The sequence below is a fragment of the Lonchura striata genome, chromosome 32 (genome assembly GCF_046129695.1).
Source record: "Lonchura striata isolate bLonStr1 chromosome 32, bLonStr1.mat, whole genome shotgun sequence".
NCBI classification, from domain to species: Eukaryota; Metazoa; Chordata; class Aves; order Passeriformes; family Estrildidae; genus Lonchura; species Lonchura striata.
Genome location: NC_134634.1, coordinates 3,093,461 through 3,117,860, shown reverse-complemented (window position 1 = coordinate 3,117,860; position 24,400 = coordinate 3,093,461). Strand labels below are relative to the sequence as shown.

At 52.2% G+C, this 24,400-nt stretch overlaps 1 protein-coding gene across 1 annotated transcript; it reads right to left on the bottom strand.

Moving 5' to 3' along the window:
- Window positions 1-3,838: 3,838 nt before the first annotated feature.
- ENTPD4 (ectonucleoside triphosphate diphosphohydrolase 4) lies at window positions 3,839-23,219 on the bottom strand. Its single transcript, XM_077789241.1, has 13 exons — window positions 23,169-23,219; window positions 21,057-21,163; window positions 20,134-20,313; window positions 18,843-19,048; window positions 16,030-16,180; window positions 15,216-15,319; window positions 14,565-14,624; window positions 13,116-13,246; window positions 11,870-12,036; window positions 9,824-10,121; window positions 8,515-8,600; window positions 6,663-6,824; window positions 3,839-4,845 (listed from the first exon to the last, which is right to left on the bottom strand). The coding sequence occupies exons 2-13, from the start codon at window positions 21,062-21,064 to the stop codon at window positions 4,626-4,628; spliced, it is 1,773 nt and encodes a 590-aa protein (XP_077645367.1). The 5' UTR covers window positions 21,065-21,163; window positions 23,169-23,219; the 3' UTR covers window positions 3,839-4,625.
- Between the last annotated feature and the right edge of the window lie 1,181 nt (window positions 23,220-24,400).

Genomic DNA, 24,400 nt, shown 5'->3' with positions numbered 1-24,400 from the left:
CCTTTAACCTTTTCCAGCTTTTCCACATTCCCTGGAATTCCCAGCACTGGCATCTCCCTGTATCCCCCCACCTTTAACCTTTTCCAGTTTTTCCACATTCCCTGGAATTCCCAGCACTGGCATCTCCTTGTATCCCCTCACCTTTAACCTTTTCCAGTTTTTCCACATTCCCTGGAATTCCCAGCACTGGCATCTCCCTGGATTCCCCCACCTTTAACCTTTTCCAGCTTTTCCACATTCCCTGGAATTCCCAGCACTGGCATCTCCCTGTATCCCCCCACCTTTGACTCTTTTCCAGCTTTTCCACATTCCCTGGAATTCCCAGCACTGGCATCTCCTTGTATCCCCTCACCTTTAACCTTTTCCAGCTTTTCCACATTCCCTGGAATTCCCAGCACTGGCATCTCCCTGGATTCCCTCACCTTTAACCCTTTCAGCACCCAGCGACTTTGCGCGCGGGTTTTTCACCCCAAACCCCCGCACAAATCCCAATTTCCGCTGAATTCCTTGCCTGGCCTGGCTCCCAGCCCCCATTCCCGGTGCCATCCCTCCCTCCGGGGTTTTTCCCTGCCCCAGGACACGCCTGGGCTGGGGCCGAGGAGTCCCGGTCATGCTCCCTGCTCCCAAAAATTGGCCGCTCCAATTCCCTAATTCGCAGTTCCTGGGGGAGGCTCGTTGCCTCCCGGTCCTGCTGCTGGCACCCTGCAGACTCCGTGGGGCGACTCGACCTCTCCAGCTCCGGGAGCAGCTCCCTGAAAGCTTTTCCCTGCACAGAGATCCCCAAAAACCTGCAGGAATTTTAGGGCCACGCGGCCGTTTGCACACCCAAGGGATCCACTGGGAAGTTCCTGCAGTGGGTCATTGAAGAGTCGGGTCCCCATGGCCCAGAAACCCCAAAATTCTGGAGAAAGAAATCAATATCTCTGCTCTAAAGAGTTATTTCTGTACTTAAAGCTCCCTAAAAGCTTTTCCCTGCAGAAATAATCTTGGAGATCCCCAAAAACCTGCAGGAATTTTAGGGCCATGCGGCCGTTTGCACACCCAAGGGATCCACTGGGAAGTTCCTGCAGTGGGTGATTGGAGAGCCGGGTCCCCATGGCTCAGATACCCCAAATTTCTGGAGAAATGAATCAATATCTCCCCCCAAAAAAGTTATTTCTATATTTAAAGCTCCCTGAAAGCTTTTCCCCGCAGAAATAATCTTGGAGATCCCCAAAAAACCTGCAGGAATTTTAGGGCCACGTGGCTGTTTTGAGTGGGAAGTTCCTGCTGTGGGTGAGAAGAGCCAGGTCCCCATGGCTCAGAACCCCAAAATTCTGGAGAAATGAATCAATATCTCCCCACTAAAGAGATATTTTCTTTTTAAAGCTCCTTTTTAGGGAGTGTGTGTGAGCTGTGAGTGTGAGCTGTGTGTGTGAGCTGTGAGTGTGAGCTGTGTGTGAGCTCTGTGTGTGAGATCTGAGTGTGAGCTGTGTGTGTGAGCTGTGAGTGTGTGTGAGCTCTGTGTGTGAGCTCTGAGTGTGTGTGAACTGTGAGTGTGTGTGTGAGATCTGAGTGTGTGTGTGAACTGTGAGTGTGTGTGAACTGTGAGTGTGTGTGTGAGCTGTGAGTGTGTGTGAGCTCTGAGTGTGTGTGTGAGCTCTGAGTGTGTGTGAGCTGTGTGTGTGTGTGAGCTCTGAGGAGGGACACAGGGACAGGGAAAGGACACAGGGATGGGACAGGGACATGGGGACAGGGACAGAAGGAAGGGACAGAGGCACAGGGAAGGGACACGGGGACAGAGGGAAGGGACAGGGACATGAGGATGGGACAGGGACATGGGGAAGGGACACAGGGACAGGGACAGGGACATGGAGACAGGGACATGGGGAAGGGACACAGGGACAGGGACACAGGGAAGGGACAGGGACACAGGGTCAGGGACATGGGGAAGGGACACGGGGACAGGGACACAGGGACATGGGGAAGGGACAGGGACACAGGGACAGGGACATGGGGAAGGGACACGGGGACAGGGAAGGGACACAGGGACAGGGATACAGGGACATGGGGAAGGGACACGGGGACAGGGACAGGGACATGGAGACAGGGACATGGGGACAGGGACACAGGGACAGGGACACAGGGACAGGGACACAGGGTCAGGGACATGGGGACAGGGACATGGGGACAGGGACACGGGGAACGGACACGGGGACAGGGACACAGGGACAGGGACACGGGGACAGGGACATGGGGACAGGGACAGGGACATGGAGACAGGGACATGGGGACAGGGACACGGGGACAGGGACACGGGGACAGGGACATGGGGACAGGGACAGGGACACAGGACAGGGACACGGGGAATGGACACAGGGACAGGGACATGGGGACAGGGACATGGGGACAGGGACACAGGGACAGGGACACAGGGACAGGGACACAGGACAGGGACACAGGGAAGGGATGGGGACAGGGCCACAGGGAAGGGACAGGGACACAGGGACACGGGGAAGGGACACAGGGACAGGGACACGGGGACAGGGACATGGGGACAGGGACACGGGGACATGGGGACAGGGCCACAGGGAAGGGACAGGGACATGGGGACAGGGACACAGGGGACAGGGACACGGGGAAGGGCCACGGGAGCCCTCCAGGCCCATTGCGGCTCTCGAGCTTCACGCGTTATTTGGTACCAACAATGGGACCTCGGGAACAACAATGGAATTTCGGGATCAACAATGAAATTTCGGGAACAACAATGGGACCTCGGGAACAACAATGGCACTTTGGGGATAATACCGGGACTTTGGGAACAGCAATGGCACTCCCGAGGGACGAGGTGCCCCTGCCCCGCGCCGCTGGCTGTCCCCTTGTCCCCTCCCCGGGGACACAAATCCCAAATCCCTTTTGTTGCCGGGGATCCCGCAGGAGCCGCCCTTCCCAAAATTCCCACCCCTCCCGTGGGTCCCCCCTCCCCGCTCCTTTGGGGGGTTCTCCCCTCGGAAAAGCACAAGGAAGGGAAGAGGGATGGGTTTAAAGGGCCGGGAAGTTTTGGGATCACCTGGCCCTAAAGGAAAATGGATTTTGTCAGGGCAGGAAGCCCCAAATCCCAGCGTGGCTTGGGAATTCCAGGCTGAGGATCCCAAAGGAATCACCCCGGGTGGGTGGAAAATCCCTGTGGGATTTCTCCTTCGCGTGGAGCCACGGGAGGATCTGTGGGGATAATTTGGGATTCGTTTCCCCTCGGGAGCGGGCACCGAGCTCTGCCTCCTCTGGCTGAGCCCACCCTGCAAATCCCTGGGATCCCTGGGATTTGGGATCCCTGGGATGTGGGATCCATGGGATTTGGGATCCCTAGGATGTGTGATCCATGGGATTTGGGATCCCTAGGATGTGTGATCCATGGGATTTGGGATCCCTAGGATGTGTGATCCATGGGATGTGTGATCCATGGGATTTGGGATCTGTGATTCCTGGGATGTGGGATCCATGGGATTTGGGATCCCTAGGATGTGTGATCCATGGGATTTGGGATCCCTAGAATGTATGATCCATGGGATTTGGGATCTGTGGGATTTGGGATCTGTGATTCCTGGGATGTGGGATCCATGGGATTTGGGATCTGTGGGATTTGGGATCTGTGATTCCTGGGATGTGGGATCCATGGGATTTAGGATCTCTGGGATGTGGGATTCTTGGGATCTGGAATCCCTGGGATTTGGGATCCCTGGGGTTTGGGATCTCTGGGATATGCGATAGGGATGTGGAACCCCTGGGATTTGGGATCTGTGAGATCCCCAGGACATTTCCAGCTGGAGAATGAACAAATCAAACACCCACAGCCCAAAGGTTCATAGAAATCCACCTTTTAATCATGGACAAATTGACTTTCAAGTAAAATCAACAGTTTTAAATAAAACATAAATTACCAGAGGACTTGGAAAGACCCTGTGCACGTTCTCCTCTGCTTTTCCAGTTCACATTCCTGGAGCTTCTGGGAGGTCTCTCCATGGTTATGGAACAGAAATCAGGGATTAAAAGCAGCAACTGGTGCCACCGGGAGGGTGAAAAAGGAGGAAAAACTTTTCCCTTTTCCAAGGAAAAAGGAGGGAGCAGAAGTGATGGAAGCAGATTTTTATGGAAGCACAGCATTGGATGCGAGGCATTTTCCTTCTCCATCCCAGGAGTGATTCCAGAAGGGAAAAACCACATAAAACATCCTAAAAGGGTTTGTTTTTTGTTTTGCTTTTTTGTTTTGGTTTTTGTTTGGTTTTTTTTTTTGTTTTCCTGCTTTTGGAACTTCCCGTTCTTTGAGACTCCAAAGTGAGAGCAGGGATGGCAATGCTGGAATCCAGCAAGGAAAATCCAAGCTCATTCCAGGATTTCAGCCTCTCCCAAAGGTGGCAACTCAACTCATCCTCTCCTGCACGCCCCAAAGTGCAACATTCCCAGCAAAGTCTTTTTTTTTTTGGCATTTTCCCCTCACCACCCTGTTTCCTTGGAATTCCTGGAATTCCCAACTCCAAAAGGGGGCAAAAAAAAAAAATAAAAGGAGGAACCCTGAGGCAAAAATGGCTTTTTTTTTTTTTTTGTGTTTGTGTGTGTGTGTGTGTGGATGAATCCTCCATCCTGGAATCCTATCCCGGGATTTTCTGCGGGGGAAGCCCCTCCTGGATCCAGAGGGGAGGGGAGGAGCCGGGGCAAGGCCGGCGGTGGATGCGGCGCAGGCGGAGCAGGTAGAGCAGGATGGAGAGCAGCACCACCAGGAAGCAGGCCAGGAACAGGTAGTGGTTGTACACGAAGGAGAAGCTCCTCCAGTGAGAGTGAATCCCACGGAAATTTTCCTGCTGGATGTCCCTGGAAAAGAGCAGAGGGACAATGGGTACATCTTAGAGGCAAAATTCCAGTGAGAGTGAATCCCACAGAAATTTTCCTGCTGGATGTCCCTGGAAAAGAGCAGAGGGACAATGGGCAAGTCTTAGAGGCAAAATTCCAGTGCCAGCTTGGTGGGAATCAAACAGGCTGGGAATCAGAGCTCGTTAGGTGGAATAAGCTCTAAAAAGCACAAGTTGAGGCTCTAAAAAGACACAAATTCCCATCCCCAAAATCCTCTCCCAAAGGCTTTTCTCAGATTTTTGACAGGATGTCTTTGGAAAAGAGCAGAGGGACAATGGGCACATCTTAAAGGCAAAACTCCACTTCCAACTGGGCTTGTGGCAGGAATCTGAGCCCATTTTGGGGAACAGGATCCCAAAAGCAGAAGCTGAGGCTCCAAAAGCCAAAAATTCCCATCCCCAAAATCCTCTCCCAAAGGCTTTTCCCAGATTTTTGAAAGGATGTCTTTGGAAAAGAGCAGAGGGACAATGGGCAAGTCTTAAGAGGCAAAATTCCAGTACCAGCTTGGTGGGAATCACAGAATCACACAGGCTGGGAATCAAAGCCTGTTTTGGGGAACAGGATCCCAAAAGCAGAAGCTGAGGCTCCAAAAGCCACAAATTCCCATCCCCAAAATCCTCTCCCAAAAGCTTTTCCTAGATTTTTGAGAGGCTATTCCTAGAAAAGAGCAGAGGGACAACGGGCATGGCTTGGGAGGCAGAATTCCACTTCCAACTGGGCTTGTGGCAGGAATCTGAGCCCATTTTGGGGAACAGAATTTAGAAAGCACAAACTGAGGTTCTAAAAGCCACAAATTCCCATCCCCAAAATCCTCTCCCAAAGGCTTTTCCCAGATTTCTGAGAGGCTGTTCCTAGAAAAGAGCAGAGGGACAACGGGCACGGCTTTGGAAGCAGAATTCCAGTACCAGCTTGGTGGGAATCACAGAATCACACAGGCTGGGAATCAAAGCCTGTTTTGGGGAACAGGATCTCAAAACCACAAGCTGAGGCTCTAAAAAGCCACAAATTCCCATCCCCAAAAGCATTTCCCAGATTTTTGAGAGGCTGTTCCTAGAAAAGAGCAGAGGGACAACGGGCACGGCTTGGGAGGCAGAATTCCGCTTCCAGCTGGGCTCTGGGCAGGAGTCTGAGCCCATTTTGGGGAACAGGATCCCAAAAGCAGAAGCTGAGGCTCCAAAAGCCACAAATTCCCATCCCCAAAATCCTCTCCCAAAGGCTTTTCCCAGATTTCTGAGAGGCTGTTCCTAGAAAAGAACAGAGGGACAACGGGCACGGCTTTGGAGGCAGAATTCCGCTTCCAGCTGGGCTTGTGGCAGGATTCCTGCCCATTTTGGGGAACAGAATTTAGAAAGCACAAACTGAGGTTCTAAAAACCACAAATTCCCATCCCCAAAATCCTCTCCCAAAAGCTTTTCCCAGATTTCTGAGAGGCTATTCCTAGAAAAGAGCAGAGGGACAACAGGCACGGCTTGGGAGGCAGAATTCCACTTCCAATGGGCTCTGGGCAGGAATCTGAGCCCATTTTGGGGAACAGAATTTAGAAAGCACAAACTGAGGTTCTAAAAGCCACAAATTCCTATCCCCAAAATCCTCTCCCAAAAGCTTTTCCCAGATTTCTGAGAGGCTGTTCCTAGAAAAGAGCAGAGGGACAACGGGCACGGCTTGGGAGGCAGAATTCCGCTTCCAGCTGGGCTCGTGGCAGGATTCCTGCCCGTTTTGGGCTCCAAAGGCCCAGCCTGGGGCTCTGCAGCCCTTCCCCAGCCCCTCCCGGGCCGTACCGGAGGGGCAGGAAGCGGGTGCGGTACAGGATGGCCCCCAGCGTCCACTGCACCTCCTTGTCGTAGACCTGCAGCGCCGTCTTCAGGCTCCCGTAGCTCTCCGGGAAGGAAAAGCCCCGGTGGAAAACCTCGAACATCCAGGCGGACTTAAAGCACTGGAACCTGGGGAGAGCGGGGTCGGGGAGGAGATGTGGGGTCAGGCAGGAAAAATGGGATCAGCCAGGAAAAATGGGATCAGGGAGAGTGGGGTCAGGCAGGAAAAGTGGGATCAGCCAGGAGATGTGGCATTAGGCAGGAAAAATGGGATCAGGGACAGTGGGGTCAGGCAGGAAATGTGGGGTCAGGCAGGAAAAATGGGATCAGCCAGGAAAAATGGGATCAGGGAGAGTGGGGTCAGGCAGGAAAAGTGGGATCAGGGAGGAAAAATGGGATCAGGGGATCAGGGAGAGTGGGGTCAGGCAGGAAATGTGGGATCAGGGACAGTGGGGTCAGCAGGAAATGTGGGATCACCCAGGAAAAATGGGATCAGGGAGAGAGGGGTCAGCCAGGAAAAATGGGATCAGGCAGGAAAAGCGGGATCAGCCAGGAAATGTGGGATCAGGCAGGAAATGTGGGATCAGGCAGGAAACGTGGGATAAGGGGATCAGGAACAGTGGGGTCAACCAGGAAAAATGGGGTCAGCCAGGAAATGTGGGATCAGGGACAGTGGGGTCAGCCAGGAAAAATGGGATCAGGGGATTCAGGGAGAATGGGGTCAGCCAGGAAAAATGGGATCAGAGACAATAGGATCAGGCAGGAAAAGTGGGATCAGCCAGTAAACATGGGATCAGGGACAGTGGGATCAAGCAGGAAAAATGGGATCAGGGACAGTGGGATCAGCCAGGGACATTTGGATCAGTCAGGAACATTGGGATCAGCCAGGGAGAACAGGATAAATTCAGCTCAGCATTCCAGCAACCACGGGGCAGAATTAAACATGGAATTCTCAGCTTTTCTAAGGGATTTTTTCCACAATTCCCAGCTTTTCCACGTTCTTTTCCCACTTCCAGTGATCCAGCAAAGGGACAGGCCCTGGCAGGAGGAACTCCCTGGTCAAACCCTGTCCTGGCCTGTGAGATCAGCATGGATTCCATTGCAATCTGCTGGAGGTGGGGCAGGTTCCTTGTCTCTCCCAAGAACAATGTCTCCCTCGGGAGAGATCTTCTGTTCATGGCCATTAATTACTCCCTGCATGGCTGGGAAAGTTCCATCAGCCCATGGGGAGATGCTCCGCCCAGGGGGAGGAGCCAAGCATTCCTACCTGCAGAAAATCAGCATTTTTGGGACACCAGGGCAGCCCTTGGCTGGATCCCCAGAGGAGCAGCTTCTTCCCCGCTGGATCCCCAGAGGAAGACCAGGCCCAGCTCCTCCATCCCCAGACTCCAGAGAAAACTCCAGCCTTCTCCAGATCCCCGCTCCAGCAGCATTCCATCTGCCCCTCCAGAGGAGCAGCCACCATTTCACTGGACTGTTCCCAACACCCTGACTCCTCAGGGTGGCAGGGCTCTGACTCCAGCACTAGTTTTGTTTGTACTAATTACATTTTTTAAATTTATTTTTTTTTCCTAGTGAAGAACTGTCATTCCCATTCCCATATCTTCCCGAGAGCCTTTTAATTTTGAAACTGTGGCAATTCGGAGGGACGGGGTTTTACCTTTTCCATTTCACGGGAGGCTCTTGCCTTCCTTCACAGACTCCTGTCTTTTCAAACCAAGGCAAACCCCAAATCCCAAACCCTAAATCCCAAACCCCAAACCCCAAATCCTAAATCCCAAATCCAAAATCCCAAACCCCAAACCCCAGCCCCGCTCACTTGAGGCGGTGCAGATCCGCGTGGGGAGCGTAGAGGCCGCGCTCGAAGCGTTCCCGCAGCACCGACCACCTGGTGGCACAGTAATCCTGCAGGGAAAAACGGGGAAAAACGGGAACAGGGAATGAGCCCAGCAACCCTCCTGCCCCGAGAAGGAAAATTCTGCTGGAAAAAAAATGATCTGAAACACCAAAAACCAAAAAGTAACAGCAGATTGCACTGGCAGTAAGGAAAATCCCAAATTTCGTGGGAATATTTTGAGCCACATTTGGAATTTGGGGTGGAATTAATGTGAATTGATCCCTTTTTTTCACCTGTGCAGTTTCAGTGAATTTATGAATTTGGGATCCCTTAAGAAGAGTTTTTGGGAACAAAACCCTCATGAAGCAACGCCGCTCTGGAGGGAGTTTGTCACCTGTGCAGCTTTGGTGAATTTATGAGTTTGGGACCCCTTCAGGAGAGTTTTTTGGAACAAAACCCTCACGAAGTAGCGCTGCTCTGGAGGGAGCTTCTCACCTGCGCAACTTTGGTGAATTTATGAATTTGGGATCCCTTAAGAAGAGTTTTGGGAATGAAACCCTCATGAAGCAACGCTGCTCTGGAGGGAGTTTGTCACCTGCACAGCTTTAGTGAAATAATGAATTTGGGATCCCTTAAAGCAATGATTTTGGGAATGAAACCCTCATGGAGTGACGCTGCGCAGGAGAGAGTTTCTCACCCACACAGCGTTGGTGGATTTATGAATTTGGGATCCCTTAAGAAGAGTTTTTGGGAACAAAACCCTCATGAAGCAATGCTGCTCTGGATAGAGCGTCTCACCTGTGCAGCTTTGGTGGATTTATGAATTTGGGATCTCTTAAGAAGAGTTTTTGGGAACAAAACCCCCACGAAGTAGCACTGCTCTGGAGGGAGCTTCTCACCTGCGCAACTTTGGTGAATTTATGAATTTGGGACCCCTTCAGGAGAGTTTTTGGGAACAAAACCCTCATGGAGCAATGCTGCTCTGGAGGGTGTGTCTCACCCGCGCAGCTTTGGTGAATTTATGAATTTGGGATCCCTTAAGAGTTTTTTGGAACAAAACCCTCATGAAGCAATGCTGCTCTGGATAGAGCGTCTCACCCGCGCAGCTTTGGTGAATTTATGAATTTGGGACCCCTTCAGGAGAGTTTTTGGGAACAAAACCCTCACGAAGTAGCGCTGCTCTGGAGGGTGTGCCTCACCCGCACAGCTTTGGTGAATTTATGAATTTGGGACCCCTTCAGGAGAGTTTTTGGGAAGGAAACCCTCGCGAAGTGAAGCAGCTCTGTCTCACCTGCGCGGCCCTGGCGAAGCGCGCGGCGCTGTAGTCGCCGCCCATGCGCAGCACGTCCTCGGTGCAGTAGTAGAACTCGGAGAAGCCGTAGAACTCGCTGCTCTGGAGCTGCACGGGCGGCTGGGCCACGCCGTTGAGGGAGCCGCGGGTGCCGTTGGTGCGGTTCAGCAGCGGCCGCAGCCGCTCCCGGCACAGCTGGAAGTCGCCGGTGCCGCGCAGCTGCAGCCGCAGCCCCCGGTGCCGCAGCTCGTCCCGCGCGTCCCGCGGCAGGCACGGGTCCGGCACGGCCGCCTGCGGGCTGCACCGGGACATCAGCCGGGCCGGGCTCGGCCGGGCTGGGACAGGGGGACATCAGCCGGGCTGGGCTTGGCAAGGCTGGGACAGGGGGACATCAGCCGGGCCGGGCTTGGCAGGGCCGGGCTCGGCAAGGCCGGGCTCAGCAAAGCCAGGCTCGGCCCAGCCTGGGACAGGGGGACATCAGCCGGGCCGGGCTCGGCAGGGCCAGGCTCGGCAAAGCCCGGCTCAGCCCAGCCTGGGACAAGGAGAGATCAGCCGGGCTGGGCTTGGCAAGGATGGGCTCGGCAAAGCCTGGGACAGGGGGACATCAGCCGGGCCAGGCTCAGCAAGGCCGGGCTCAGCAGGGCCGGGCTCGGCCCAGCCTGGGACAGGGGGAGATCAGCCGGGCTGGGCTTGGCAAGGCCGGGCTCGGCAAGGCCAGGCTCGGCAAAACCCAGCTCAGCCCAGCCTGGGACAGGGGGAGATCAGCTGGGCTGGGCTCGGCAAGGCTGGGCTCGGCAAGGCGGGGCTCAGCAAGGCTGGGACAGGGGGAGATCAGCCAGGCTGGGCTTGGCAAGGATGGGCTCAACCCAGCCCACCCCAGCCTGGGACATGGGGAGATCAGCTGGGCCAGGCTCAGCAAAGCCAGGCTCAGCCCAGCCTGGGACAAGGAGAGTTCAGCCAGGCTGGGCTTGGCAAGGATGGACTCAACCCAGCCTGGGACAGGGGGAGATCAGCCGGGCTGGGCTCAGCAAGGATGGGCTCAACCCAGCCCACCCCAGCCTGGGACACGGGGACATCAGCTGGGCTGGCTCGGCAAAGCCAAGCTCAGCAAGGCCTGGCTCAGCAAGGCTGGGCTCAGCAAAGCCAGGCTCAGCCCTGCCTGGGACAAGGAGAGATCAGCCAGGCTGCACTTGGCAAGGATGGGCTCAACCCAGCCCACCCCAGCCTGGGACACAGAGAGATCAGCTGGGCCCGGCTCAGCAAAGCCCGGCTCAGCAAGGCTTGGCTCAGCCCAGCCTGGGATAGGGACAGAGATCAGCAAGGCCCAGCTCAGCCCAGCCTGCCTGCCCCGCAGCCTGGGAACAGGGACAGAGCTCAGCAAGGCTCAGCTTAAATTTCCACCTTTTCAGCTGAACCCACTACTCCAGTTCCTGAGGAGGAATCCCTCTCCACTTCCCAGATTTTCCCTTCCCACACTGCAACGCTGGGATCTCTCCACAATATCCAGGATCTTTCCAGGGGCACCTCTCACTGTCCCAGGCTGCTCCAAGCTGACCTTGGACACTCCCAGGGATGGAGCAGCCACAGCTGCTCTGGGAATTCCATCCCAGCCCTTCACCACCCTCATACTGGGAATTCCTTCCAGAAATCCAACCTAAACTTCAGTTTGACCCCATTACTGCAATTCCTGAGGAGGAATCTCCCTCCACTTCCCAGATTTCCCCTTCCAGAAATCCAATCTAAACTTCAGTTTGACCCCATTACTGCAGTTCCTGAGGAGGAATCCCCCTCCACTTCCCAGATTTCCCCTTCCAGAAATCCAATCTAAACTTCAGTTTGACCCCATCACTCCAGTTCCTGAGGAGGAATCTCCCTCCACTTCCCAGATTTCCCCTTCCCACACCAGACGTGCCGTGATCTCCCCACACAACTTCCAGGATCACTCCCACCTTTCCAGGGCCACCTCCCGCCGCCCCAGGCTGCTCCAAGCTGACCTTGGGCACTCCAGCCCCACGTCCCAGGGTATTCCCAGGGAATTCCGGGCACCTGCTCCTGAGGAGGCTGCTGGAGAAGAGGCTCTCCTCGTATCTCCTGCGCGCCGCGTTGCCGCCGAAGCCCAGGAAGGTGGCCACGTAGACGCGGTACACGTGCTCCGTCTGGTGGGCATCGCAGCCCAAGTTCACCTCTGCCAGCAAGCTCTTGGCCACTTCCTCCTGCAGCAGCAAAATCAGGAACCACCGGGGTCATCCTGAGCCCAAAATGGATTTTTTGGGATGTCTTGGAGGCCTTTAAATTCACCCCTCACCCATCTCACTCTAGTGCTTTCCTCTACTGTCTCTGCTTCCTGTACTTTGATAAAGGATATTCCCATGGGATCATGGAGGTGATCTGCTTGGAAAAGATCCTGAAGATCTTGAAGATCAGCAACCCAACAGCAAAATCAGGAATCATTGGATGATCTCGATCCCAAAATGAATTTTTTGGGATATCTTGGACACCTTTAATTTCACCCCTCACCCATCTCTTTAGGGCTCTCCTCTCCTGTCTCTGCTTCCTGTACTTTGATAAAGGATGTTCCCATGGGATCATGGAGGTGATCTGCTTGGAAAAGATCCTGAAGATCTTGAAGATCAGCAACCCAACAGCAAAATCAGGAACCACTGGGATGATCTCGATCCCAAAATGGATTTTTTGGGATGTCTTGGAGGCCTCTAAATTCACCCCTCACTCATCTCACTCTAGTGCTTTTCTCTACTGTCAGAGAGCAGAGTGTTCCTGCACTCTGATAAAGGATGTTCCCATGGGATCGTGGAGGTGATCTGCTTGGAAAAGATCTTGAAGATCAGCAACCCAACAGCAAAATCAGGAACCATTGTGATGATCATGATCCCAAAATTATTTTTTTGGGATGTCTTGGACACCTTTAATTTCACCCCTCACCCATCTCTTTAGTGCTCTCCTCTCCTGCCAAATTATTCCATTTCTGCCAAAAATTAAAAGGAAAAATCCATTTTTATGGGAGGTTTTTTTATAGGAACCACCAGGAATTTTTGGGTTTTAAGCCCCAAGGTGCAAATTTTGGAATGTAAGGGATTTAAAATTGCCCACAAAGACTAAAAAGGAAGGATTAATGCAGGATTTGAGTGATGGGAATGAAAAAAAAACAAAGGAATTCTTAATGGGATGGGATGGAGGATTCCAAAAATTGGGAAAAAAAGGAAAAGTGTTAAAATTATGCCAGAGGGAAGGGGGAATTCCTGGAAAATGAGCTGGTGAGGGGAGGAAAACTCACATTTTGGGGCACTTCGTAGGCGATCTGCGTGGAGACGCCGCCCATGTCCAGGATCCCCACGGTTCTCTTGCGGAAAACGGGATCGTGGTGCTCGCTGCCCGGCACCTGCACCTCCACCACTGCCTCATCCTCTGGGAAAAACGTGGGAAAGAGGGAAAAATCCATGGGAAATGGGGAAAAATCCATGGGAAATGGGGGAAAATCCATGGGAAACGGGGAAAAATCCATGGGAAATGGGGTAAAATCCATGGGAAATGGGGAAAAAATCAGGTTAACATCCCTGCCCTCGCTGCCCGGCACCTGCACCTCCACCACTGCTTCGTCCTCTGGGAAAAACGTGGGAAACAGGGAAAAATCCATGGGAAATGGGGAAAATCCATGGGAAATGGGGGAAAATCCATGGGAAATGGGGGAAAATCCATGGGAAACTGGGAAAAAATCCATGGGAAACTGGGAAAAAATCAGGTTAACATCCCTGCCCTCGCTGCCCGGCACCTGCACCTCCACCACTGCCTCATCCTCTGGGAAAAACGTGGGAAACGGGGTAAAATCCATGGGAAATGGGGTAAAATCCATGGGAAACGGGGTAAAATCCATGGGAAACGGGGTAAAATCCATGGGAAACTGGGAAAAAATCAGGTTAACATCCCTGCCCTTGCTGCCCGGCATCTGCACCTCCACCACTGCCTCATCCTCTGGGAAAAACGTGGGAAAGAGGGGAAAATCCATGGGAAACGGGGAAAAATCCATGGGAAATGGGGAAAAATCCATGGGAAACGGGGAAAAAATCAGGTTAAAATCCCTGCCCTCGCTGCCCAGGACCTGCACCTCCACCACTGCCTCGTCCTCTGGGGAAAAACGTGGGAAACAGGGAAAAATCCATGGGAAACGGGGTAAAATCCATGGGAAATGGGGGAAAATCCATGGGAAACGGGGTAAAATCCATGGGAAATGGGGTAAAATCCATGGGAAATGGGGGAAAATCCATGGGAAATGGGGGAAAATCCATGGGAAACGGGGGAAAATCCATGGGAAACTGGGAAAAAATCAGGTTAAAATCCCTGCCCTCGCTGCCCAGGACCTGCACCTCCACCACTGCCTCGTCCTCTGGGAAAAAACATTGGAAATAGGGAAAAATCCATGGGAAAGAGGGGAAAATCCATTGGAAATGGGGTAAAATCCATGGGAAATAGGGAAACATCAATGGAAAATAGGGAAAAATCTCTGGGATACAGGGAAAAATCCCAGGGATCCAGCCAGGAGGAGCTGCTGTTTGTGGCTGGTAAAGCTTCAGGTGGGAGTGGAGCCAACCCAATGGACATGCAACTCCCATGGCTGGAAATGCAACTCCCACAGCTGGAAATGCATCCCAACATCTGGAAATGCAACTCCCATGGCTGGAATTGCATGCCAACATCTGGAGCCCCCAGCTCCCCTTCAGGTCCTCACCATCGTCCGTGTGCTCGAATCTCCCAAGGACAAAGTTGATCCCAATCCATGCATAGACTCCTGCAGGTGGATAAAAAACCAGATTTGGAATTTCAGGAATATCAGGAATAGCTGGATTATGAACTTGAGAGCACATTGAAACATTTTAATTTCATTTTTTTCTGTTTGAGATCAGCTCTGTTATTGCTTATTTTTCTTCTATAAAATCGTAGAAGTTAAACGTTCCTGGGAAATCATTAATTCCTGAGAATCATTCCTAGAAAATCATTCATTCCATCAGGAATTCCTGATGGTTTTCTCCTCTCCCAGGTCAATAACACAACAAAATCCCAGACTGAAAGAATTAGAGAGACTTTGATGTGTAAAATTCAGGAAAGAACTGAAGGAAATGAAATTTTAAAGGGATTTTAAGGCTCTGGTGATCACATCAAAATATCTCTGCTTTGGAAATTATCTCATCCTGCAAAGTTCCTTCCATCAGGAATGTTGTGATTTATCCTTCCCCCTCCCTCTAGAGGGAATGGATTCAATTCCATTAAATTCTCAGGGATAATCAGCAAAGATTTGGCCAATCAGGATTTGAAAAAGCAACAAAAAGACCCCAAATCTTCCCTTGGAAATCCCAAATATCTCCCAGGGCTCCCCCCATACCTTCCTGCTTGCCCGAGATCACCTCAGCGTGCGAGTCGGAGAAGAGGAAGTCGAAGTGCACGGGGATGTCCGTGAGCAGATCCTCCAGGATGGCTTTCTGCTGGCTGCAAAATTCCACCAAAATAAAGGCTGAAAAAAAGCTGGGATTTGGCTGGAATTCCCAAAAAAACAACAAACCAGTAAGCAGGGTGTGGGAATCCAGAGCTTCCCTCTGGCTGCCCTGGCAGGTCTGGGACCCTGGCAGGGCTCAGGAACCCCCCTGGACAGAGCCCCCAGAGACACTGGCTGTGATCTCTGTCCATGCAAAAGAGTTTTCAATCTCACAGGATCAATTACCAGCTCTGAGTGTTTGATAGAAGTAATAATTAAGTGTGGCACGAGTGCAAAAGTAAAATTTTAGGATTCTAGATTAGGGGTCCAAAGGGGACAAGCTGGAGGAAATTGGGTGTGCCTTGTCCTTTTTCTCCTCCTTCGTGCCCTCCATGTCTCACTGTGGTGTTGGCATTTTCCTGTTGGTTCAGGCTGGGGACACACTGTCCAACGGAGGTGACAGATATTGGCACGTTCTTGTAAATGCAGCCCAGGGAGTTTCTGGTATTGAATGTTTGTCACATCCCACTGAGGGCAGAGCCCCACACGCTGCCCTGCAGGACAGAGCTGGGCAGGGCAGCAGAACATGTGAGAGATCAACAGAATAAACAACCTGGAAACCAGCACAGACCAATTCTGGCTTCTGCTTTGGCAGGGGGCTGACAGACAGAGACTTTCTACAATCTCAGAATCATCAATAGCTCAGATTCTGACAGGGCATCACCTCTCGGGCAGGATCCTCATGCCCGCGGTGCACAGGATGTACAGAGGAGTCTCCTTGTGCTTGGAGCGGGGCACGTGCTCGGCAGCGAAGCTCAGCAGGGGCGAGATGTAATCACTGACCTTGTCAGGAGAGCTGGCAAACTCTGAAATCCCTGGGAAATCAGAAAAGTGGTGTCAGAACTCCAAATGTCCCTCAGACATTTTTGGATGTTCCGGGCCCAGGTCAGAAGCATTAGAGACCCTGGCAGGCAGCTGCAAACAGCTGGGATTTTGGGTTTGAGCCATGGAACAATTTACCAGCCTTGCAGGAAGAACAAGAAGTCACAAAAGTTTAGATATTAGAGTAGAAGTAGTCACAGAGTAAAGGGAAGAATTTTTGAGTGCTGTACAGGGGGGTTTTGGTTTTGTACATGGGGGTCAGAGGGTTTAAGATGGATTTGGGATCTGGGCCTGCCCTGTCCTCCCTCTTTCTCCTTCCTCACCTCCATGTTCTTGGTGATGTTGGCACTCACAGATTGGTTTAGAGTAGAAAATCACCATTTAATATAGGTAATAGGCACTGGGGAAAACTGTGAACATGTAACACGTAATGTACCATATAAAAGATAGAAAATCACCATTTAATATAGGTAATAGGCATTGGGGAAAACTCTAACCATGTAACACGTAATGTACCATAGAAAAGATAGAAAAGCACCATTTAATATAGGTAATAGGCATTGGGAAAAACTGTGAACATGTGACACGTAATGTACATATAAAAGATAGAAAAGCACCATTTAATATAGGCAATAGGCATTGGGGAGAAACTGTAACCATGTAACACGTAATGTACCATATAAAAGATAGAAAATCACCATTTAATATAGGTAATAGGCATTGGGGAAAACTGTAACCATGTAACATGTAATGTACCATATAAAATATAGAAAAGCACCATTTAATATAGGTAATAGGCATTGGGGAAAACTGTAACCATGTCACACGTAATGTCCCATATAAAAGACAGCAGCAGCCCTGGGCAGGGGAGAGAAGAAGCAGTCGGGAGTCAGAGAGGATGTCAGGGTGTGTGTGTGCCTCTGCCTGAGCTGTGAGCAAACCACAGCAGCCCAAGGAGAAAATCTTTTAGATAACTTGCAATAAACTGCCTTGAGACCGAACAGCAGAGACTGCTGAGCCTTTCTTTGGAAGCTCGGGTTGGAGGAGAGACTTTTCCAGCACACGGAGCCCTGAACCAGGCTGGGGTTCCGTCAAGTGGGAGTGGAGTGTTGCAGCATTTCTGAGAGAGAGAGGGCACGATTTATGTCTGGAATGAGATTTGAGCTACTCCAGTCTAGACCTCAGATCTGGGCCTTGTGAGGCCTCCAAGCCTGGGACACAGTTGGAAATTAAGAGTTTGTGGCACAGTTAGAAATTAAGAGTTTGTGGCGCAGTTAGAAATTAAGAGTTTGTGGCACAGTTAGAAATTAAGAGTTTGTGGCACAGTTAGAAATTGTATTAATGTGTGATGGGGAGCACTGGGCTGTCTGGGTGTGAAGCAGCACAGGTTTATAGTGTGAGGTTTAGGCCACCTAAAAAACCTCTCCCTCCTGCCCCATTCCAGACTTAAACTCCCTGCAAACCAATCCCAAAGAAACCTGGAGCTGTTCCACCTGAAAATATCTTTTAGAGTGTAGGAAGAAAAGTTAGGAGAGGAAAGCCTGGAGCAATTCCATGTTTTTCCCAGTACCTGGTTTGATTTTGATCACCACCTTTTCCTTTTGTTGTCCCATGGAAAATCCTCTCCCTCCTGCCCCATGCCAGACCTAAACTCCCTGCAAAGCAATCCCAAAGAAAACTGGGGCTGTTCCAGGTGAGAAATTCCATGTTTTTCCCAGGACCTGGTTTGATCTTCATCACCATGGATTTCCTGGAGCTGTCCCTCATCTGCTGGATGTCCAGCAGGTCGTGGTGGGGACAGCACCTGCCTTATCCATGGACAAATCTCTCCCTCCTGCTCCATTCCAGACCTAAACTCCCTGCAAACCCATCCCAAAGAAACCTGGAGCTGTTCCAGGTGAGAAATTCCATGTTTTTCCCAATACCTGAGATTTTCATCACCACCTTTTCCTGTTGCTGTCCCATGGAAAAATCCTCTCCCTCCTGCCCCATTCCAGACTTAGAAACCTGGAGCTGTTCCACCTGGAAATATCCTTTATCCAGCCACTTTGCAGTGCAGGAAGCACAGTTATGAGAGGAAATCATGGAGAAATTCCATGTTTTTCCCAGTACCTGGTTTGATCTTCATCACCACGGGTTTCCTGGAGCTGTCCCATGGAAAACCCTCTCCCTCCTGCCCCATGCCAGACCTAAACTCCCTGCAAACCAACCTCAAAGAAACCTGGAGCTGTTCCAGGTGAGAAATTCCATGTTTTTCCCAGTACCTGGTTTGATCTTCATCACCACGGGTTTCCTGGAGCTGTCCCTCATCTGCTGGATGTCCAGCAGGTCGTGGTGGGGACAGCACCTGCCTTATCCATGGACAAATCTCTCCCTCCTGCTCCATTCCAGACCTAAACTCCCTGCAAACCCATCCCAAAGAAACCTGGGGCTGTTCCAGGTGAGAAATTCCATGTTTTTCCCAATACCTGAGATTTTCATCACCACCTTTTCCTGTTGCTGTCCCATGGAAAAATCCTCTCCCTCCTGCCCCATTCCAGACTTAGAAACCTGGAGCTGTTCTACCTGGAAATACCCTTTATCCAGCCACTTTGCAGTGCAGGAAGCACAGTTATGAGAGGAAATCATGGAGAAATTCCACGTTTTTCCCAGTACCTGGTTTGATCTTCATCACCACGGGTTTCCTGGAGCTGTCCCTCATCTGCTGGATGTCCAGCAGGTCCTTGGGGTTGCCGTTGTGCCGGGGCCAGCAGTACACGAACACCCGGGAGCCGCTGCTGCCGCAGTCCACCACGATCCCGTAGTTCAGGTTCGGGTTCCTGGTGTCCGTGGCCTCCGTGTCTGTCACCCTGGCCAGGTATCTGAGGGAAAAAAAAAAAAATGGGAATTGCTGCAGGGAATTTGGCTCCCTACGGTCAAAAGCACCTTCAAAATTTCAGGGGGTTTTGGGACGAGTCGGGTGGGATTTTAAATCCCATCCAGCGCCGCTCTCAGGGACACCTCCAACTGTCCCAAGGTTGCTCCAAGCTGGCCTTGGACATTCCCAGGGATCCAGGGGCAGCCACAGTTTCTCTGGGAATTCCATTCCCGCCAGGAATTCCTTCCCAACATCCCACCTATCCCTGCTCTCTGGCAGAAGGAAGCCATTCCTGCCCCTATTTCACAGGAAATTCCAAGGGAAATGCCAACCTCAAGGATCCAATTCCCACAGCAAATGGTAAAAGCAATTCCCAAACATTTTTTATGATGGAGAATTTTCAACCCTATAGCTCCTACAGAGATATAAAATATGAACACCTGAAAAGCTCCCTAAAACCAGCAGGAAATGCTTTCTTTTAGGAAAGATTGATGGGAAAAGCTATTTCCTATACCACCAACAACCTGAGAGTGTTTCCCCTTTCCCCCAAGCTCCAATTCCTTCTTTTCCATGGAATTCTTTTCCCTTTTCCCCCTAGAACTCAATTTCTCTCTTTTCCATGTAAATCTTTTCCTCCTTCCCCCAGAGTTCCATTTCCCCCTTTCCTCCCAGAGTTCCATTTCTGTGTTTTTCATGGAATTCCCTCCCCTCTCACCTGTGCAATCTCCCATCCCAGTCTCAGTACTTCCCATGGATCAGGAGCAGAGCAGCATTTCCCCTTTCCCCCAAAGCTCCATTCCCTGTTTTCCATGGAATTCTTTCCCCCAGACTCCAATTCCCTGTTTCCCATGGAATTCCCTGTTTCCCATTCCCATTCCCTGTCTCTCACCTCTGGAATCTCCCCCTGTCCCGGTGCCTGTCCCGCAGCAGCAGCAGGGAGCCCAGCAGCATTTCCCCATTCCCATTCCCTGTCTCTCACCTCTGGAATCTCCCCCTGTCCCGGTGCCTGTCCCGCAGCAGCAGCAGGGAGCCCAGCAGCATTTCCCCATTCCCATTCCGTGTTTCCCATTCCCATTCCCTGTCTCTCACCTCTGGAATCTCCCCCTGTCCCGGTGCCTGTCCCGCAGCAGCAGCAGGGAGCCCAGCAGCAGCGCCGCCGCCGCCGCCAGCAGCAGCCGCCGCCGCAGGGACGCGCTCAGGACCCGGGGACACCCCGCGGGAGAGAGGCTGAAGTGCCACGAGGCCGGGAGCAGGCAGGAGATGCTGATCCTGGAATCCCAAGGGAGAAACAGAGCGGATTGAGGGATGGGTTTGGTGCTAAATGCAGGAAAAATTCCTCCCCGGAGGGTGGGGAGGGGCTGGGATGGAATTCCCACTCCTGCCCCATCCCCGGGAGGGGCCTGGGCTGAGGAGGATAGATGGATCTCATGGGGTTTGCTGGGTTTGGGGCTGGAGCTGCTTTTTGTCTCCTGGCTTTCTTTCAAAGTCTCAGGAAAATTAGAGGCAGGAAGGACGGAAAAGCCTGGCTCGGGATTCAGGGAATGGAAATCTTGGGATGATCCTGGAGAAATCTGGGGAGACCTCAGGGCACTTCCCCAGGGCCTGGAGCAGCTCCAGGAGAGCTGGAGAGGGACTGGGGACAAGGGATGGAGGGACAGGACACAGGGAATGGCTCCCACTGCCAGAGGGCAGGGATGGGTGGGAGATTGGGAAGGAATTCCTGGCTGGGAGGGTGGGGAGGGGCTGGGATGGAATTCCCAGAGCAGCTGTGGCTGCCCCTGGATCTCTGGAATTGCCCAAGGCCAGGCTGGAGCAGCCTGGGACAGTGGGAGGTGTCCCTGCCATGGCAGGGATGGGATGATCCTTAAGGCCCCTTCCAACCGATTCCAGGATTCTGCTCTGGATTGAGAGTACTCAGGACACCATTCCCCTGCTGGAATTCCTGATTAGGTTCCCTGTCCTTCCTTCCAAAGCCTTTCCAGTTTATCCCAGAGTTCCCCTGGGATCCTTACCTGCCCATTTTGGGATCGGGGCAGCAGCAGGAGCTGTGGAGCCTCAGCCGGTGACCTCGGAGGGCCCGGGGACATCCGACCTGCCCTGAGCCATCCCTGCTCTGCTCCTGAGGGAAAACCAAGGGAGCTGATTCCCTGTGGAGCAGGGGAGATCCCTGAGGAACACCCTGGGATGGGACCCTTCCCTTCCCTTCCCTTCCCTTCCCTTCCCTTCCCTTCCCTTCCCTTCCCTTCCCTTCCCTTCCCTTCCCTTCCCTTCCCTTCCCTTCCCTTCCCTTCCCTTCCCACCGCTGGGGCATTCCCGGGTAAGGAGAGCAGGAATCCAAAGGAAAACGGGAATCCAGAGGGGATGGAAGCACTGATCACCTCAGGCACGGCGGGGACGGGCTGGGCTGGAATTCCAGAGCAGCTGGAGCTGCCCTGGATCCCTGGCAGTGCCCAAGGCCGGGCTGGGGCACTGGGAGGTGCTGGGGATGGGATTTAAGGATTTAAGGTCCTTCCCACCCAAAGCAGCCCGGGATTCTGGGAGTCCTGCCAGGATCAAACAGCAGCAAATTCCAAAAGAAACGAGGAAATGCTGGAATTCCACCTCGGGACACAGCCGGGGCTGCTCCTCCTTCCGCCCCAGCCCAGAGAAGATCCCGGCCTGGGAGGGGACAGTGGGATGGGGGAATGGGATGGGGGAATGGGATGGGGGAATGGGATGGGGGAATGGGATGGGGGAATGGGATGGAACAGCAGGATGGGAATAGGATGGGACAGCGGAATGGGAATGGGATGAAGGGAATGGGATCAGAGAACAGGATGGAGGGACCAGAATGGAGAGAATGGGATGGAGGGAAGGGGAAGAAGGGAAGGGGATGAAGGGAATGGGATGGGACAGTGGGATGAGGGAATGGGCTGGAAGAGTGGGATGGGAATGGGATGGGGGGATTGGGATGGAGAGAAGGGGATGCAGGTAACGGGATGGAGGTAACGGATTGGAGGGAAGGGGATGCAGGGAAGGGGATGCAGGGAAGGGGATGCAGGGAAGGGGATGCAGGGAAGGGGATGCAGGGAAGGGGGTGCAGGGAAGGGGGTGCAGGGAAGGGGGTGCAGGGAAGGGGGTGCAGGGAAGGGGATGCAGGGAAGGGGATGCAGGTAACGGGATGCAGGGAAGGGGATGCAGGGAAGGGGATGCAGGGAAGGGGGTGCAGGGAAGGGGGTGCAGGGAAGGGGGTGCAGGGAAGGGGGTGCAGGGAAGGGACGGAAGGGAGCCGAGCGGCCCGAGCTGCTCCAGCCCCGCCCGTCCCCACCGCCACCATCCCGCAGGGCCGGCGGCTGCCCCAGACCCCGCGGGCCCCGGCGATCCCAGGCCTGATCCCATTCCTGATCCTGATCCCATTCCTGATCCCGGCCCCATTCCCTATCCCAGTCCCATTCCCAATCCTGGTCCCATTCCTATTCTCAGTCCCGATCCTGATCCCATTCCCGGCCTCATTCCCGATCCCGGTCCCATTCCTGATCCCATTCCCATTTGCCATCCTGGTGTTCCTGATCCCGTTCCCAGTGTTCCCATTCCCATTCCCGCTGTTCCCATTCCCATTCCCGTTCCCATTCCCATTCCATTTCCCGCTGTTCCCCATTCCCAATCCCATTCCATTTCCCGCTGTTCCCGTCCCCATTCCTGCTGTTCCCATTTCCATTCCCACTGTTCCCATTCCCATTCCATTTCCCGCTGTTCCCGTCCCCATTCCCATTCCTGCTGTTCCCATTTCCATTCCCGCTGTTCCCGTCCCCATTCCCATTCCTGCTGTTCCCATTTCCATTCCCGCTGTTCCCGTCCCCATTCCCGCTGTTCCCGTCCCCATTCCCGCTGTTCCCATTCCCATTCCATTTCCCGCTGTTCCCGTCCCCATTCCCATTCCCATTCCATTTCCCGCTGTTCCCGTTCTCGCTGTTCCCGTTCCCGTTCCCATTCCCATTCCATTTCCCGCTGTTTCCGTACTCATTCCCATTCCCGTTCCCATTCCTGCTGTTCCCATTCCCATTCTATTTCCCGCTGTTCCCGTTCCCATTCCCGCTGTTCCCATTCCCGTTCCCATTCCCGCTGTTTCTCTCCCCCGGTTTCACCTCCCGGGCCGCCCCATGGCAACGGCCTCGCGGCACTTCCGGGTGCGCCGCCGGACGTGACGCACTGCGTGATGACGTCACGGCGCCACCAGAAGGGATTCCCCGAGGGCGTGGCTTTGGGGGCGTGGCCACGGCTGAGGGGGCGTGGCCAGGCGGAGCCAATAATCGCTATAAAAACACCAGGCATAGGAATTTACGGCTATAAATAAGGCAAAATTGAGAAACAGATAATATTTATAGCTATTACTGTGTCAATATTTTGAAATATATAAAATTCATAGCTAAAATCGTGACTATATTTTGAAATTTATAAAATTTATAGCTAAAAATGTGTTAATATTTAGTATATTTATTCATATTAAATAAATAAACTAAATATGTGTTAATATTTAGTTATATATTTAAGTATAAATATATAAAATTTATACTTATAGATGTGTCAGTATTTCAAAATAGTTAAAATTTGTAGCTATAAACGTGTCAATATTTTGAAATAAACTTATACATGTGTCAATATTTTCGACTATTCAATTTATAGCTATGAATGTGTCAATATTTCGAAAGATTTAAAATTTATAGCTACAAACGTGACAATATTTTGGAATAAATTCAATTTACAGCTATCACTCTGCCAATATTTTGAATGATATTATTATAAATATCCAGTGGTTGTAGCAGCTCTAATAAATATCTCAATATTTACGATATTAAGAATAAATATATTAATTTTATTTTATAAAAAAAAAGGGAGGGGAGGAAATTCCATGGGAAAAGGGGAATTCTCCTGTGTTTTGCCACTGAGCGGCAGCACCGCCTGTGCCCGCTCCAGGATCCCTCTGGAGAAATGGGAAAAATGAGGTGGGAAAAACAGGAATAAAATCGGGGATTTGCAGGGAAAGAGGGGCTGGAATCCACCCGGGAGGGGATTTGGGGTGGGAAATTATCCCCAGGAAGGGAAGGGAAAAAGGAAAAGGGGAAGGGGGAAAGAATAAGGAAAGAGGAAGGGAAAAGGGAACGGAATAAGGGAAAAGGGAAGGAAAAAAGAAAGGGGAAAGGAAAAAGAAAAGGAAAAAGGGAAGGGGGAAGGAAAAAGGAAAGGAAAAAGGGAAGGGGAAAGGAAAAAGGGAAGGAAAAAGGGAAAGGGAAAAGAAAAAAGGAAGGAAAATTTGAAGGGGAAAGGAAAAAGGGAAGGGGAAAGGAAAGTTGAAAAGAGAAGGGAAAGGGGAACAGAA